At 38.3% G+C, this 15,146-nt stretch overlaps 1 protein-coding gene across 2 annotated transcripts; it reads right to left on the bottom strand.

Annotated features, from left to right (window-relative positions):
- Nucleotides 1-851: 851 nt before the first annotated feature.
- Nucleotides 852-14,564, bottom strand: LOC145651316 (calcium-activated potassium channel subunit alpha-1-like). 2 transcript variants are annotated; one of them, XM_081697608.1, is made up of 12 exons: nt 14,512-14,564; nt 14,044-14,137; nt 13,734-13,830; nt 11,948-12,172; nt 11,412-11,601; nt 10,446-10,529; nt 9,869-9,999; nt 9,152-9,346; nt 5,867-5,985; nt 4,776-4,922; nt 3,475-3,503; nt 852-2,787 (listed from the first exon to the last, which is right to left on the bottom strand). In XM_081697608.1, exons 2-10 carry the CDS (start codon nt 14,103-14,105, stop codon nt 4,787-4,789), a joined length of 1,239 nt encoding a protein of 412 aa, XP_081553734.1. In that variant the 5' UTR covers nt 14,106-14,137; nt 14,512-14,564; the 3' UTR covers nt 852-2,787; nt 3,475-3,503; nt 4,776-4,786. The 2 variants fall into 2 exon arrangements, with proteins under 2 accessions (XP_081553734.1, XP_081553735.1); XM_081697609.1 differs by lacking the exon at nt 3,475-3,503.
- Nucleotides 14,565-15,146: the final 582 nt, after the last annotated feature.

The raw sequence follows: 15,146 nt of genomic DNA, 5'->3' as shown, positions 1-15,146 counted from the left end.
GTCGGTCATTGTTCATGTTCAGGTTGGTGTTGGTGCTCATGGTTCACCACTTGTGCTCCTTGTTCCTGAGCTTGCTCGTGTTTATGTTTCTGTAGTTGTTAGTTGTTTATTGTTCACTTCATGTTTCACTAGTAAATTGTTTGATTACCATCAACATTTATTGTTTATCCATGTAACATCTCATGTTAATAAATGTTCGTCAATGAGAATGGCTTCTGCATTCTGTTCTGCTGCATCCTGTGGCCGCTGCACCCTGCAGCACTTGGGCCATCACAGAATGACCGACCACCACAGGATGTTGATACTTTCAATTCAAGGACTGCACATGGGGGTGCAATCATGGTTCCAGATGGCATGGAGCAGGCTTGCGTCAAGAGGACACATGTTACTCAGGTGCCAGAGGATGTTCCCGTAGCCATGAATAGCCTGGAGGGCTCCCTGTTCCTGTCGCCCCATGCTGTTGCCCAGATCCCTGGATGTTGGGGAGAGGACCTCGACAAGAGCTGTCAGACACACCAAAAGAGGAGGAGGAGCACAAACCCTCTGGAATTTCTTATATGAATGGCATTTTTCATTAAAGTTTTTGTGTTTGTTCTTATTTTTAGCTGCCTTAGTCTAAGTCTTTGTCCTCATACATATAACTAAAATTTCTGCAGTTTCTGTGTAAATTGGAAACAATGTAAATGAACCTTGAATGGTCATGGTGAAGAGTGGATCATATCACTGCAGCAGATCTGCTAATGAACAACTGAATACTACCAAGAAGTTCACTGCTGTTGCAACTATTTGCAGTTTGAAGACACTTTTAAGGAAAAAGACACAGACTCACTTTAAAACACAAAACACCCTGGTTTATTCTCAGAAAACCCAAACTTCAATCATGTACATAATATTTGCAAACAAATTGTACATGAAAAATTATAATTGTATCTAATGATTAAAAACAACTAAGCAACCTCTCTATTGCAGTTTTAATATAGTCTTTTCACACAACAAACAAAATAGTTTTTTGGGGGGTGGACTACATTTTTAATCCAGCTGTTAAAATGTATTTATTTATTTATATACTCGTAAAACTAATTTATTTGACTGGTGGGTGAACCTAATGTAATGTACACATGGGGGGAAAAAACACGATGAAGCAGTCAAAATGACATGTATTGCCAGGTAAAATTATACTTAACCATACGGATTTTCTCAGCCAGGTTGTTGATCACTTTGCACTTCTTTTATTTTCGAAAACGTATGCTGTAGCTGTATGGAATGATCGCAACGGCTGACCTGTTAACTGAGTGTTTAGTGGGTGCCACTTCCAAGATAAAATGTTAGGCAAAGACAGCTGATTTCAGAACAGCCTATACTGACACTGGAAATTAAACAAAGTGGTGCAGTATACTGCATAGTCAACAGCTTTATTAAAAGTGAAATTAATGTTTCAAATATAATGTGGAAGGCACAGACAATAAACTATATGAGGTCTATGATTAAAGCTTCACATATGCTACTTAACAGGACATAAAATGTTAGCTTTTTAATCAATAAGCAATCATTTAAATACAGTGGTTATGGATAATTAATTGATCTTTAAACAATATTTATTCAAGCTGCTTTGAACATTTGAGTGTAAGCAAATTACCAAAAGAAACGACATTTATCAAGAAATACAGATTAAAGATGTAATTTAAAATGAATGAAATCAGACATATCATGGAAGATCCTGAAGCTGTAAAAGAACTCTGCCAAACCACATTTATGTCATCAATGATTGAGCTGTAATTGTGGTCACTAATTCCTGGACAGATGAGATGATTTTCATATAGTTCACTCATGAAGAACATCCAAACTCATCTCACTCATCTCACTCATCTCAACTCATGTCTACCTGGAGGTTCTGACCAAACAAAGACCTATACATGCCCACTCTGCAATACGTGGCATCAAATTCATGCCAGTCAGCCCAGAGAGCTCAATCATTAAGGGTAATGAATATAAATAATTTTATGTAAAGCATTTTATGATTTAGAAACTAAAGTTTTAAATAAAAATATATTGAAAATGATAAATTAGGATTATTTTTGCTGTTGATAATAAGTCTAAAAAACAAGTGGTTTATATTCTGTTAAGAAGTACATCACAGATGCAAGTCAGCATTCATGGTTACTGACTTTAGTTCCTCCGAGTAGAATTATGTTTATTTTATATTTTATTCTATTCTATTACATTTAAGGCCAAGTTCTCTGATTACCTTTTCCCCCATTCTGAGATCTCCCAGCTCTCACCTGTTTTTGCATTTATCTCTGTTCTCTTAAATTAAGACATTCTGGCCCCTTAGCCATAGTTTACACATAAAACTCAAACTGGTCTAGTGAAGTGAAGTGCTATGATTGTCTGCTCTCATCTACAGTGTGACTACAAATATATGATAAATTAAACATTTTTAATATATTCATATACTAACCCTGTTCAAATACCACTATGTTATTTACTGCGTGGGCAAAATGTAGCTAAAATAAAACATGTAAATATGTTTGTTGACTGCTATGATCCACTTACATTTGGCATATCATAGTCAAAGTTGCCTGATAGATGCATCTGGACTGTGCCAGCAAGGCACATGATTTACCCCCAGCTCCCTTCTTCTTTCTCTCTGATTGGAGGGATAGGAGTGGTTGTAGGTTTGCACTGCATGGCCAGACTGTTTGTGTGAGCGGTGTGTTGGTTTGGTGGGTCTGATTGGTGTTTTTCTTGAGAGACAATTCTCTGCTTCATCTGTGTACCGAGTCTTTTCTGCAAAGTGATGCACAATGGAGAGAAAAAAGAACCCCCAAGAGCAGTGTGTATTAGCCTTATGTAGCTCCTTTTTGAACTTTGGTTTGCAAATAAACTTTACTGCAGAATCACAACAGAACATTCAAATGCTTATTTTTGCTATTATTTCTGCCACATACTCTTTTTCTGGGTCTTTGAAAATTTTCCAGTATAGTTATTTTGCATAGGTTTCTTGTCAAGACATTTTAGATAACAAGAGAAGAAAACAACAAAAACAAAACACCCAGTGCATTTCTGTAAGCAACTCCTCTCGCCAGCACACAATCTCACCTGAAGTCAGCCCATTGTTTAAACAAGACTATAAATAAAAGCCTCTCATCATACTTGTAAGCTAAAGAGAAAACAATGCATCTCAGCTGCTTGTTACAGTAGAAATAAAAGTTTTCAAACTCTAACCCGGTGTGTCCCTAATACAAGGGCAAAGCCAAAAGTAGGAAAAGCACTCAAACTCACATTCACTAGTGTATTTTTGATGCAACCACTAACACCAAAAAGCAACAGCTTTTGGGCAGAAAGCGAAGGGTTAACAGAATCATGACATTTGGCTGGCACTGCATGCTGTGGTTATCAGTTTTCCACTCCTAACCACTGGTGTTAGGAGACACTGGGGCAGGGCAGGACTTTCATGCGTGGGAGTGATCATACCTGTTTCCACTCTGCTTATCCTGGTTGCACTTTAGAAAAAAGGCAAATTGTTATTGTAATCTTATGTACAGTGTCTTCACTCATACAAACAGCTTCACGCTAATTTGAAACTTCTTTCCATTATTCCCAGGGTGTTGGAAATTAGCTAAGCAGATTGGTCAGGTGTTAAACAGCAGAGAAAACACTGATATGTACAACATATGGGTATTACAGAACACATGGGTATTCCAGGACAAGGGCTGGAACAACACTCATGCATATCTATTGAACAAGAAAGCATTAGCCATCTGGGGCCTAGAGGGTTTTTTGTTGTTGTTGTTTTTTTTTGCTGTTTTAATCATTATAACGTTATGTTTATAGTATATATATATATATATATATATATATATATATATATATATATATATATATATATATATATATATATATATTTTATACTAATTACTTAATTATCCTAGTTAGATCACAAAGGATTAAATTATTAAGTCACAGTCATGGGATCCTGGTTTAATGCATTAATTAAAGGAGATGTAAATGTTTCAAAAGGAGGTCTTTAAATATTGTAATAAAGAAGATACCAGAATATAATGATTAAAGATCATTAGTCACTTTTTAAAGAATCATAGTTCTTTAGCAACCCCACTATTCAATATGCTATTTATACACTGATTATATATTATTTTCTAGTATGAAACACTGAAATGCAATGACAAAACTTAAGAAAAAAATAAAAGGAAAATTTGGGGGAAAAAAAACTGGAATCACAGTAATTTCTATTTTAAATTGTGTTAGTTCAGATAAAATGTCAATGAAGGAAAAAAGATACCACTTTTAAATTTAATATAACCTGTTGTCATAGATAAAATTGCATTGAGGCTAAAAGAATAGGTAAGATGACACTTTCAAAAGGACATGTACGGTGTGGATGGCCCTGTACAGACCAAGTTTCACATCCAATCATGTTCTTGAAGGAGATTCTATAACATTTTGACTTCACCTGCAAATGGCACATGCAAAATAGCTGTAGCAGAACACATGTGTGTGTGCATACACACATGCACGTGCACACCTCACACAGATAACCATTCAGCACCACATAAGAGGCATCACACACACAGAGACAGAGAGAGAGAAGGAAAGTGAAAGAAAAGCAGAATGAGAGAGGAACAGAAAAAAGAGTGTGAGTGAGGAAAAAAGCATGTGTGTATGTGCGAGTGTGTGTGTGTCTGTGTGTGTTTGTGTGTGTATGTGTGTTTGTAAGACAGAGAGAGCCAAGGAGAATGGGTGCAGTGAGCACATACTTCTGCATGTCCTACGAGTTCTTTTTGTTCGAGGAGTGGGACAGCGTGGTGTACGACTGGCCCCCAGTAGAGTCAAACTGCATCAGGCAGAAGACCTTGTCTGTAGGTATCAGCTCTAATTCATAAGGAGGGTTGGTGATTACAAACCTATGACACAGGAGAAAGACAGAGAGAATGAGGCAGACTGTGTGTGTGTGTGCGCGTGTGTGCGTGTGTATGCATGTGTGTGTGTGTGTGTGTGTGTGTGTGTGTGTGTGTGTGTGTGTTAATCTGTAAAGAACACACATCAGACACCTTAGAACTCATCTTATAGTTCAGTAGCACATACTCTTACACTTCCTGAGCATTATAGGAAAATGAGGAAATAAGAATCATCATTATGACAAAAGGTTATGATAAAAGATGTGAAAATCATTATTCATATAAGAGTCATATGTTGAACATTGTATTGGAAACAGCTCAGAGAAGAACCATTTACCTTCTGTGCTGCTCTTACATGGAACCATGATCAAAAGTGCTCAGACCTTAAGACATTTTTATATTGAGACTGAAAACCAATCTATTTGATCTAGATTTTAAGCAAGCTTAAGACTCTGGTTTTAGCTCTCTGGGCCAACACAGCACTGTAATCTTTATCTTTGATCGCCTAGCTTTTACTTAATGTTATGCACTTTTTTTGTTTGTTTGTTTTTTGTTTTTTTGTTTATTTAACTTCAATTGAACTTTATATTTTTAATTACCTTTTGCTTTTCTATTTAAATTAAGTATCTTTGGGGTGATGTGAACAGGGTAATGCCAACACTGTTGCCAAAACAGTGATGTGAACAGTGTGATACAATCACTATGGTGTGAACACTGTAATGCAAACTGTAGTGGGAACAGTGTGATACGACCACTATGGTGTGAAAACGCTAATGCAAACAATGATGCAAACAGTGTGTTGTGATGTATTTGAACACTGTAATGTTTTTAAGAAATGGCACCCAGTGCTCTTGCATGAGCAGTATGTGTGCAAATGTTACAAAGATCTTAACCAACATGTGCATAATGTGTAAACATGTGACATGCATGTGCAGCTGCAGGTGACTCACCGCTTCGTACACTCAGTCTCAGTGGTCCGGGGCATGTCCAGTAGTCGGTATATTCCAAAACACAGCATGTTGTACATTTTTATTGCCTTGCAGAATAAGTCACCATATAAACCTCCTTCCTGTAAATAAAACACTGAACATGTTACTAAGAATAAAAATGTATCTGTATCTGTTTTCTTTATATGCAACTTTGTAAGTGTGAGAACTAATACTGTCTCCTGTACACACATACTGCTACTGTGTAACTTCCTCATTTAGAATCTACAGCAAGCCTGTTCTGCCTGCCACAAACTATCTCTGACCTTTATAATAACAAATGCCATTCTGTTTTGGGTAGAAGAGCTATTTTCTTTAATGTTGATTCCAAGAGTATGTATCACAGTTGCTGCCTATTATTGCTATATGGACCCCTGTTCTTCCTCTTTATTGTCACATACATACTCAAGATGCGTCTCATTGCTGCTCAGAGGCTCTCTTCAGGTGCACAAACTGGACGCATCTAACAATAACCTTAACAACTCTGGGGTGCTGGGCTTATATGATCAGATAGACGTGGGTAGTCTTTCCTTACTTCGTTTTTGCTGTAACCTCTATTCTGGTAATCCCAGTCGTATAGGTATTTGTTGGAATTCTATTCCCGTGTCTTTTGTACCGGTATTTGACGTACGTTCGGCGTGTACGCGCATGCTCTGTTTTGTTATTTGACGTACTTTCTGCGCGTATGCGCATCCTCTGCCGGCTTTTTGGACAGAGTCCGAATTGTGTTTTGTTATTTGACGTACACTGGACGTGTGTACGCATCCACTGTCAGCTTTTGGGACACAATCCCAAATGCCCTTTTTGTTTTAGAAACGAGACCTAGCGATCGACGGCCAGTCTCTTTTAAAATATTTTTGATTGGATGACCAAAATTAAATCGTGGACTAGTGTCCTCTTTGCGTTGTCATTACGGGTGGAACTATTCCAAAACCTAACCCTCTGGAAACTTCCGGGTCATGGATGGACATATGCAGTTATGGCTATTATGTCACAACATGGGTTTTATACTACGCCATATGTAAACTATATAGTAGGCTGTACTGAAGGAAATGTAATTTTTTTTGGCAGAGCGTTATGCTGCTGGCCGCTCCTTGTACTTTGGACGGACAAGGTGAAGTATATGCAATCAGCATTAGCAATTTGGACTAAAATTAATATAGAATAAGACAAGTTCACAAAACCAAAGAAATTAAATAACAGAAAAACCATAACGCAGTGACTAGATCAATGTCGCCATGTTAAACACACACATCTACGTAGGGGACAAAAAAATAATTAAACTCTTTATGACCACCGTGAACAAGCTCCCCAAACAGGTTGCTGTCGTTAAATGTCATGTCGCCAAACTATGTGAAGGCTCGTTAAAAGACACTTGGACTTGGAATTTGGACTTGGTGGTTCTTCAAGTGTGCACTGGTAGTTCAGGGGCTAAGGTAATTGAACTGTAATTTTGGAAGGTTGCTAGTTCAAACCCCACCACCACCAAGTTGCTACTGTTGTGCCCCTGAGCAAGGCCCTTAACTCTCAATTGCTCAAGTTGTATTTAGTTATAATTTTAAGTTGCTTTGGATAAAAGCATCAGCTAAATGCCATAAATATAAACTATTCATGACTTGGATGCCTTCCTTAGGAAAAAGGATAGAACAGCAGTGCCCGCAACCCCTAGTAAGGACTCAGGCCTGTCAAATAACAAAAAGCAAACTCAGAATAATGTGATGGGAGCGAATGTCATTACTGTAATAAGAAAGGGCATCAAAAAAAGTAGCATTTGTATAGGCATGAAAAATAAAATTAGGGTTCCACTCAATAGTATTCAACGGCAGAACCACAGTAATGCCACACTATCAGCTCCTTGGAAATACGCTGTGGCTGCAGCTGCTATTTTGATACAGACATTTTTGCACAATTTGACACTACATACTAGCCATTAAATGCATCTGCTACACAACGCATGAGAGCTCAGAGGCATATGAAAACATTTTGACATGCACTAGTAATTTGACCATCAATCCCTCCTCTGTGCAGGCCTCCATCGCGTTCCTGTTGCATCAAATGTTGTCTCAGCAATGACACCAGAGAAATATAACTGTTCTTCAACAATCCTTGCACAATCATGCTGTAGGCATGAATTAGCATCCACTCTCTTGGAGCACAGATGAAGTCTGTTAGGAATATCTGTCAGTGAGGTCTGTTTGCCATCCATTTTAAGACAGTAATTAGTACTGGTAACCAAAGTATTCTGTCAAAAGCAGTACTTCAGTATAGTGCTTATGAGTCACTTAACCACAGTTACAGGTGTGTGGATGCAGGCCATGACCGTGACTGTAGGGTCATTGTTCCAAAGCCTATTTCTTTTAGCAAATGTCCTAATGGAATTACAGCAGGAAATATCAAAGAACATTTACACCGATGGGAAATTATTACGTGGTAGTGTGTGATGGTTAAATAGGAAGATTTGTGCTGAGGCCCTCTCTGCCTCCCTCTGTTGGTCTCTCTCCCTGTCTCTAAATTCAATTGTCATTTCAACATTGCTTTATTGACATGAATGCAACAAGTTACATTATTGCCAAAACAAATTAATATAAAAAAGGGAAAATAGGTGTCAAAAGAACAAGTACATTAGCTACAAACTAAATATTTAACAGCCATTAATCAAAAATACTGACTGTAGAAAAAAAATACTGGTTAGGCTGTGACAAGATACTATGATCCTTGCTGCATCTATAATCAGCCAGTCTTCTCTCCAAATATACAGGGCAGTTTTTTCTTTATTTTGTTTTTATAGAATACCTTTCTATTTTATTCATATTTGAGATACTCAAATATAAGACACTTTGAGAGCTTGAATTAGGATGTGCACCTCTGTGTCCATCACTGCAAGGTGACAAAGGGAGTACAGCCTGTTCTCTCTGGGAAGCCAGCTCTGTCTATTAAGGCCTGGTTGAATAACCAGGCTGTGCTCACTGTGTCTGTATATTGATAATGCTTTTACTTTGTTTGTTTTATTAGGGTCATATAAGCTGCCAATTTGTAGTGTCAATTTATGGCCAAACAGCATCGAAATTTGTGCTGTTATTCTGGGTTTTTTCAGGTTCTTTGTTTATAACTTTGTTTCTAATGTTTGAAAGAGTATTTAGTTGTCATAAGGTTCTTTGGTGTTTATGTAAGTGGATTTAAGCTGTTTCTCTCTTTCACACTCAGTTTTTATCTCTCTCCTTATTTTTCATCTCTATTTCTCTGTCTCACCCCGAGTTCAGCAAACGGTCCTTCACACAGGGTCATCTGGGTCACACGGCACCTGTCCCTCTTGACCAATGTTTCAGGGGTGCTGTAGCCCCCCCGCAGGATGTTCTCCTCCGCCAACAAACTCTCCAGTTCCGGAGTGGATCCACCTGTGACCAGCGTCCGGATCAATGTCAGAATGTTATCATTGAAGTATGTCTGTTAGAGAGAGAAACAGAAAGGGAAAGAGACAGAACATAAGCTTTTACAGAATCTGATAAAATAAGATCTTTCATCACCCATGGCTGTGTGTGTTCTTGTTTATGGGTGTGTTGTAATGGTCAGTCATTTATGTACTGTACCTTTAAGTTGTGTCTGTGTGGAATGCGTGTGCAGGTATGCCACGCAAAGAGGGTTTTGATTTTATTTTGTGCTGTACACAACAGAGACTACTGGACCTAGCGCTTCGTTTGTCCTTGTTTTCATTTCTCTAAGTAAGGTGTCTAAGATCTTAAGATGTTTTCTACAGTTCATGTATGAACGGTCATCAAGATTTTGAGAACAGGCCTGTGTCATGTAGTGAATAAACCAGCAAGAACACTGCCAAACTAAGTTGAGTCTGACTTGCATCTCCTCCACATGCTTCATGTGTTAAATTGGACTAACTCCAAAGTTACAGTGTGCTTATGTATGGAGTGTGTGTGTGTGTGTGTGTGTGTGTGTGTGTGTGAACACACTCACAGCACTCATTAAAGAGTCGAGTACACTAACAGCAAATGCTGTCCCACATGCAAAGGGCTGTGTGAGGTACAGCTCATTTTCTGGGTCGTCTTCATCATCTTGGTCCAGGTACTGTACATTACCATCATTCACTATGAACATAAACACACATTCAATTACACACAATATAAACACAGATACAACGCAACATATGCATAGCCACATAATATCACCCAAACATACATATAAGACACACACACAAAACTAATTTGTTTGTTAAAAATAGCAGTACATTCTTGAAAGTGGTTATTAGCTAACATATAACATATAGAGACATTATGAGTTCTTTGTGGGTTTTAAACTGGTGCTATCAGCCAGTTTTATCTGCCAAATAACACACCAGAATGGCTATATGGCACTTGAACAAAAAGGAGAAAGAAGGTGAGGGAAATCTAATGCACACACAAATTCCTTTACACACAATACAAACACAGTATAAAACATACATACACAATATAAACACATATACAACACACCAGCATATGCATACACTCAAATAATATTCAATATTACCCAAACAATCACACGTGTTTCTTACCAAGCTCAGTAATCATAGGGATTGAGCTTCCACATCTCCTGTCCTGTATCACACACATTGAGTTCTGCAGTCTGTCTGCTTTACCTAGGGACAGAACACACACACACACACAGATGCACAAACTCAGTGTTCAGCAACCTAGATTTAGCTAGGGTTTGTGCAATATATGTGTGTTTTGTCACTTGAGTGATCATGTATGAGTGATCATATACAATGTGCATGTCAGTGTGTATGTGTACAATGTGTTTGTGTTTGTGTACAGTATATGCATGTTTATCAGTTTCTATTTATATACAATAAATGTGTCTCATATGTCAGTTTGTGTGTGTGTTTGTGTACAATAAATGTGTATTATGTGTTTGTGTGCACTACAGCCTTGTTTATATGTCAGTTTATATGTGCTTGTGTACAATATATATGTGTTTATCAGTTTTATTTGTATAATAAATAAATGTGTGCCTGTTTATGTGTTTGTGTATAATACAGCCATGTTTATAAGTTTGCATGTGTGTACAATATGTGTTCTTATGTCAGTTTGTGTATGTGCAATATATGTTTGTATGTCAGTTTTTATGTTTTTGTACAAAAGGTTTTTGTGGGTTTATGTTTATTATATGCATGGTTATACGCCAGTTTGTAAGTGTTTCTGTCTTCCAACAATATGTTCATATGTATATGTCAGTTTGTATTTGTGCTTTTTCTGGAGCAGCATCAAAGAACTACCATGCTGAATAAAGAATTTGTAGTAACAAGATCATTCACTCCACCCACAGGAAAGCCATGATGCCAGTGATCAGAGCAGTTGATTATCTTGGCATTATACAATACATTTGCAGCACAAGATCTGCTGGCCATTTATTTCACTTATTATGTACATTTCTGAAAATGTACTGAGGATTGGACCTCTGTGGCTTCAGTAGTGTGTACAGCCGTGTGTGTGTGTGTACTGTTGGTGATTATTGGTACCATGTGAGTTGGTGAAAAGGCCTATGGTGTCTTCAAATTGCATAGATTGGATGTTGAGTGAGGCCAAGATGCTTTCCTTATCCTGCATTGACACATCATCTTCAAGATTCTGATTGCCTGAGATGATGACGCACATATCACACAGGTTGATGTTCACAGCCCTCAGATTCGCTCTGCTCAGAGGAGAGCCCTTTACGAACACATAAACAACAAATAAACAATACAAAATTAGTCAAACACATTAGTCAAACACAAGGTAAGCCCTTTCAGAATTCTATTTGAAACAATTTTACTCAGTTGACTTGCTATAAGTTCAGTTATAAACATTTGTAATAAATCAATTTTACTATTGACCCTTGTAATAATATCAGTGGTTTGACCTAAATACAGCTAACCTTTTTTACTGAAGCAGTAGACTAATATGGCACAGGAAGGACTTTATTCACAGATATATTAGCTTGCCCATAACTCTCAAATGTTAATACAGCCAAGGCACTTCAGAACCAATCCTATACTATCGGCTGGAGCAAACTCACGGGTAAGATGGAGACTTTGGGGAAGTTGCTGAGTGTGTCCCACTCCTTCCTTATGTAGTCCAGTGAACCCACGAAGATGATAGGCTTCAGCTCATGATAGTGGAAGTTACTGGCTCTGAGAGGCATCACCAAGTTTCTCAGGCCCATCACAGCCGAATTCACATCACCAAAGATGCACACCACCACATGGCCGCTCACAACCGTCATCAATGCTTCACTTCGGGTCTGAGCAGAAAGAGAAAGCGGCTCTGTTAGCCATGATTAAAACAGTTATGTTAGCCACTCTAAAAGGGCTCTGTTAGCTGTAAATATACAACTTTTTGTAGCACTATTTGCCAAAATTAAGCAGATTCTAGCACCATTTGCTGAGAATAATGCAGCTGTTATACAGGTGTTTTCAGTTCATTTTATCTATTATTTATGTCTTTATTTAACCAAGATATGTTCTCATTGAGATTAAAAATCTCAATGTCAATGGCCAAGTTAGGCAGCTGTCATGATTAATCCATTCAAGATTCTGTGTTCCGTGTTTTTTCCTGTCTGTGTACCTTAGTTCAATTCCGTAGTTTCGTTTTCTCCGACCCTCGTTTAATTTTCAACACCTGTCCCTCATTTAGTTCATGCATTTAAACCCTGTCTTGATCCCTGTGTGGTTGCTGTTCATTGTGCATGTTTCTTGACTCTGTGCGTATATATAATTTTGAATCATTGTATTAAGTTTGTACTCCATGCCTTTGTGTTTCCTAGCCTTCGTGTTTCTTAGCCCCAAGTTTTCGTAGCGTTTTGTTATAGCCTGATACTCCTGTTTGCCTTCATTTATCCTAGCCCTTGTTTTGTAATCATGTATCCCTGTACACTCCGTGTTGGTAATATGACACTGGACTGCTACAACGACTCTGATTTTGGATTTGCCCATAATAAATCTCACTCCATACATGCATCCGCCTCCTTACTGCTCATCATTACAGCAGCAGCACTGACAAGGTTACAGACACAATTGAAGACATACAATGGAAAATAAATTCAAATAAATCACAAATTCATACGATATCCAAGAAAAAGTTGTCAATAAAACAATACCATTCCTTAGGGTCCCCCAGCCAGTCCACATTTTCATTCTGTTCCAGCTCCAAACACACCAAGAAAGATAAGTGAGTGCTGTAGTCCTGATTACTCTGGGTTTTGAAACCAAATAACAGTATGCATCCTCTAGAAGTCGCTGAGAACTGGAGCAAAAATTTCCTCACTAGTGAAAATATGGAAAGGCTGAAGTGTCTAAGCTAAGGGTCGGATCGTTTTAATATTTGTTTCTTCTTCATCTCATCAGTATTATTAGTTTCACTCGACTGTGTGAAAGTGAGCTGTCTTCCCACCTTTAACTAGCTTTCAGCCAGTTTAGCTATGAGTAATTTTTTACACAATGATTGTTTCATCGTTAGTGGGATGTTGGCATGGTCTCACAAGGAGAGACATTATAAAGAATGATAAGACATTTAACCACAGCAGACCAGGACTACATTCTCTATCACTGTTCAACCAGAGGATGCAAGTCCAATAATCTGGGTCCCTTAGCCAGACTACATTTTTAGACTATTGGACTGACTGGGGAACTTTGAAAACTGAACCTCCCAGTTAAACTAATAGTAGAGTCACCGTCAGTGTGTTCATCACTGTGTATGTTGAAATGCATCAGTACTTACCAATATGACATTCTTAGTGTGTTAGACTACACCAGAACTGACCAGTATGGCTTCTTCACTGTGTATTAGACTACAGCAGTACTTACCAGTACGGCCTTCTCAATGTCTCTGGGGGGGCACCAGTGGAACATTCCTGTGAAGTCAAACTTCTTCATATTGTCATCCATCATGTTCATTGGTGTTCTGGGGGCCAGCAAAGGTTTATGTCAGGACAAAATGGAGAAAAAGACTTAGCAGTCTTAACTTACCAGGCTAAACCATTGTGGCAGTAGTGGGGGGAGCATGACTCCACCACCCAAAAAAGGAAAAGTGCAAAACTTGACCCACCTTTTCATTGGTTTACGCTCAGTTGTAGGGATAAGGAAGAAATCATATGTTATTAGGCCAGAGTTTTACCTTGAGATTTGTGGAAAAGGGTAGGTTGAATCCCTCATTCCTTCATTCTGCTGTTTTTTCATAGATGACAAAATAGATTCTGACTCTGCTTCACCTGCAAAGACACAGACATCAATTTGACCTAAAGTCACGACAATAACCTACTTATTTGACCTAATGTCACCACACTAAGCCACTTGTTTGACCTAAAATCAGCACACTAACCTGATTATTTGACATGCACAGCCAGAACAACTAGTGCTCAGTTTTCAGAAGCCAAAAATTCTGGTGACCAATAATATCCTTCACTAAAATTTGATAAAGTCTTATAGTCTCCAACTGAATAGAGACTCCAGCAATATCTGCCAAATGATAAATCAATCATGCTGTTTATTGCTATGCTGTTTGGCACCAGAACAGAAACAGGACTAGCAACAGTCACTGGGTAGAAGAGAAGGTGAAAGAAGATGAAGGAAGTCTTACACAAACCTGTACACACAGAGATAAACAGGAGGAGACAAAAAGAGAAAGAGACGGATGTGTGTGTGTGTCACGGATTCCATGAACTATGCTCATCCCAGCACTGCCATGCCCACCTCTTCCCACTGATGTCTATTTTGGTTCACCTAGATATTAATTAGATGCACCTGTTGACTATTTTCTCCCTTACTACCCTTCTATTTAAGCTCTCCTCCCTTGCACTCTCTTTGCAAAGTATTGCAGCTCTCATGTTGCATACCAAGCCTTCTGTGTATGTGTATGTCTTCCTGGTTTCCAAACTCTGCCTATTTTACAGACCTCATCTCCTGCCTGACCCCTGGACTCCTTCCGGACTCTGCATCTTGTTTTTGACCTTGAACCTGCCTGACCTCTTACCAGACTTGCTCAAGGCCCTAAAACCTCTCCCTTCAGTTCCCCCATACACCATAAACTAAATAAAAACTCTTGTAGTTTACATTTACATTTATTTACAAACCCTCTTGCAATTAGAATCTCGCCTTTGTGTGTGTTTGCCTTCGTTACAGTGTATATAAATATAAATAAATATAGGTTGCACATCTGATGATGGACCTATGTCCGAAATATCTTGTTGAAATGGAAATGGACATATATGGACAGTAAAG

This window comes from Electrophorus electricus, chromosome 15 (genome assembly GCF_041902795.1).
Source record: "Electrophorus electricus isolate QZ-2024a chromosome 15, ASM4190279v1, whole genome shotgun sequence".
In the NCBI taxonomy this organism is placed as follows: Eukaryota; Metazoa; Chordata; class Actinopteri; order Gymnotiformes; family Gymnotidae; genus Electrophorus; species Electrophorus electricus.
The sequence above is the reverse complement of the archived record's forward strand: the minus strand, read 5'-3'. Positions and strand labels throughout refer to the sequence as shown.

Excerpts from the sequence above, each read along its gene's own strand:
- LOC145651316 (XM_081697608.1), bottom strand. The coding sequence starts at position 14,105 with ATGAAAAAACAGCAGAATGAAGGAATGAGGGATTCAACCTACCCTTTT. Across the intron at positions 11,602-11,947 it reads CCAAAGTCTCCATCTTACCC|GGCTCTCCTCTGAGCAGAGC; the intron begins GTGAGTTTGCTC and ends GTGTTCGTAAAG. Across the intron at positions 10,530-11,411 it reads CCTTTTCACCAACTCACATG|GTAAAGCAGACAGACTGCAG; the intron begins GTACCAATAATC and ends TTCTGTCCCTAG.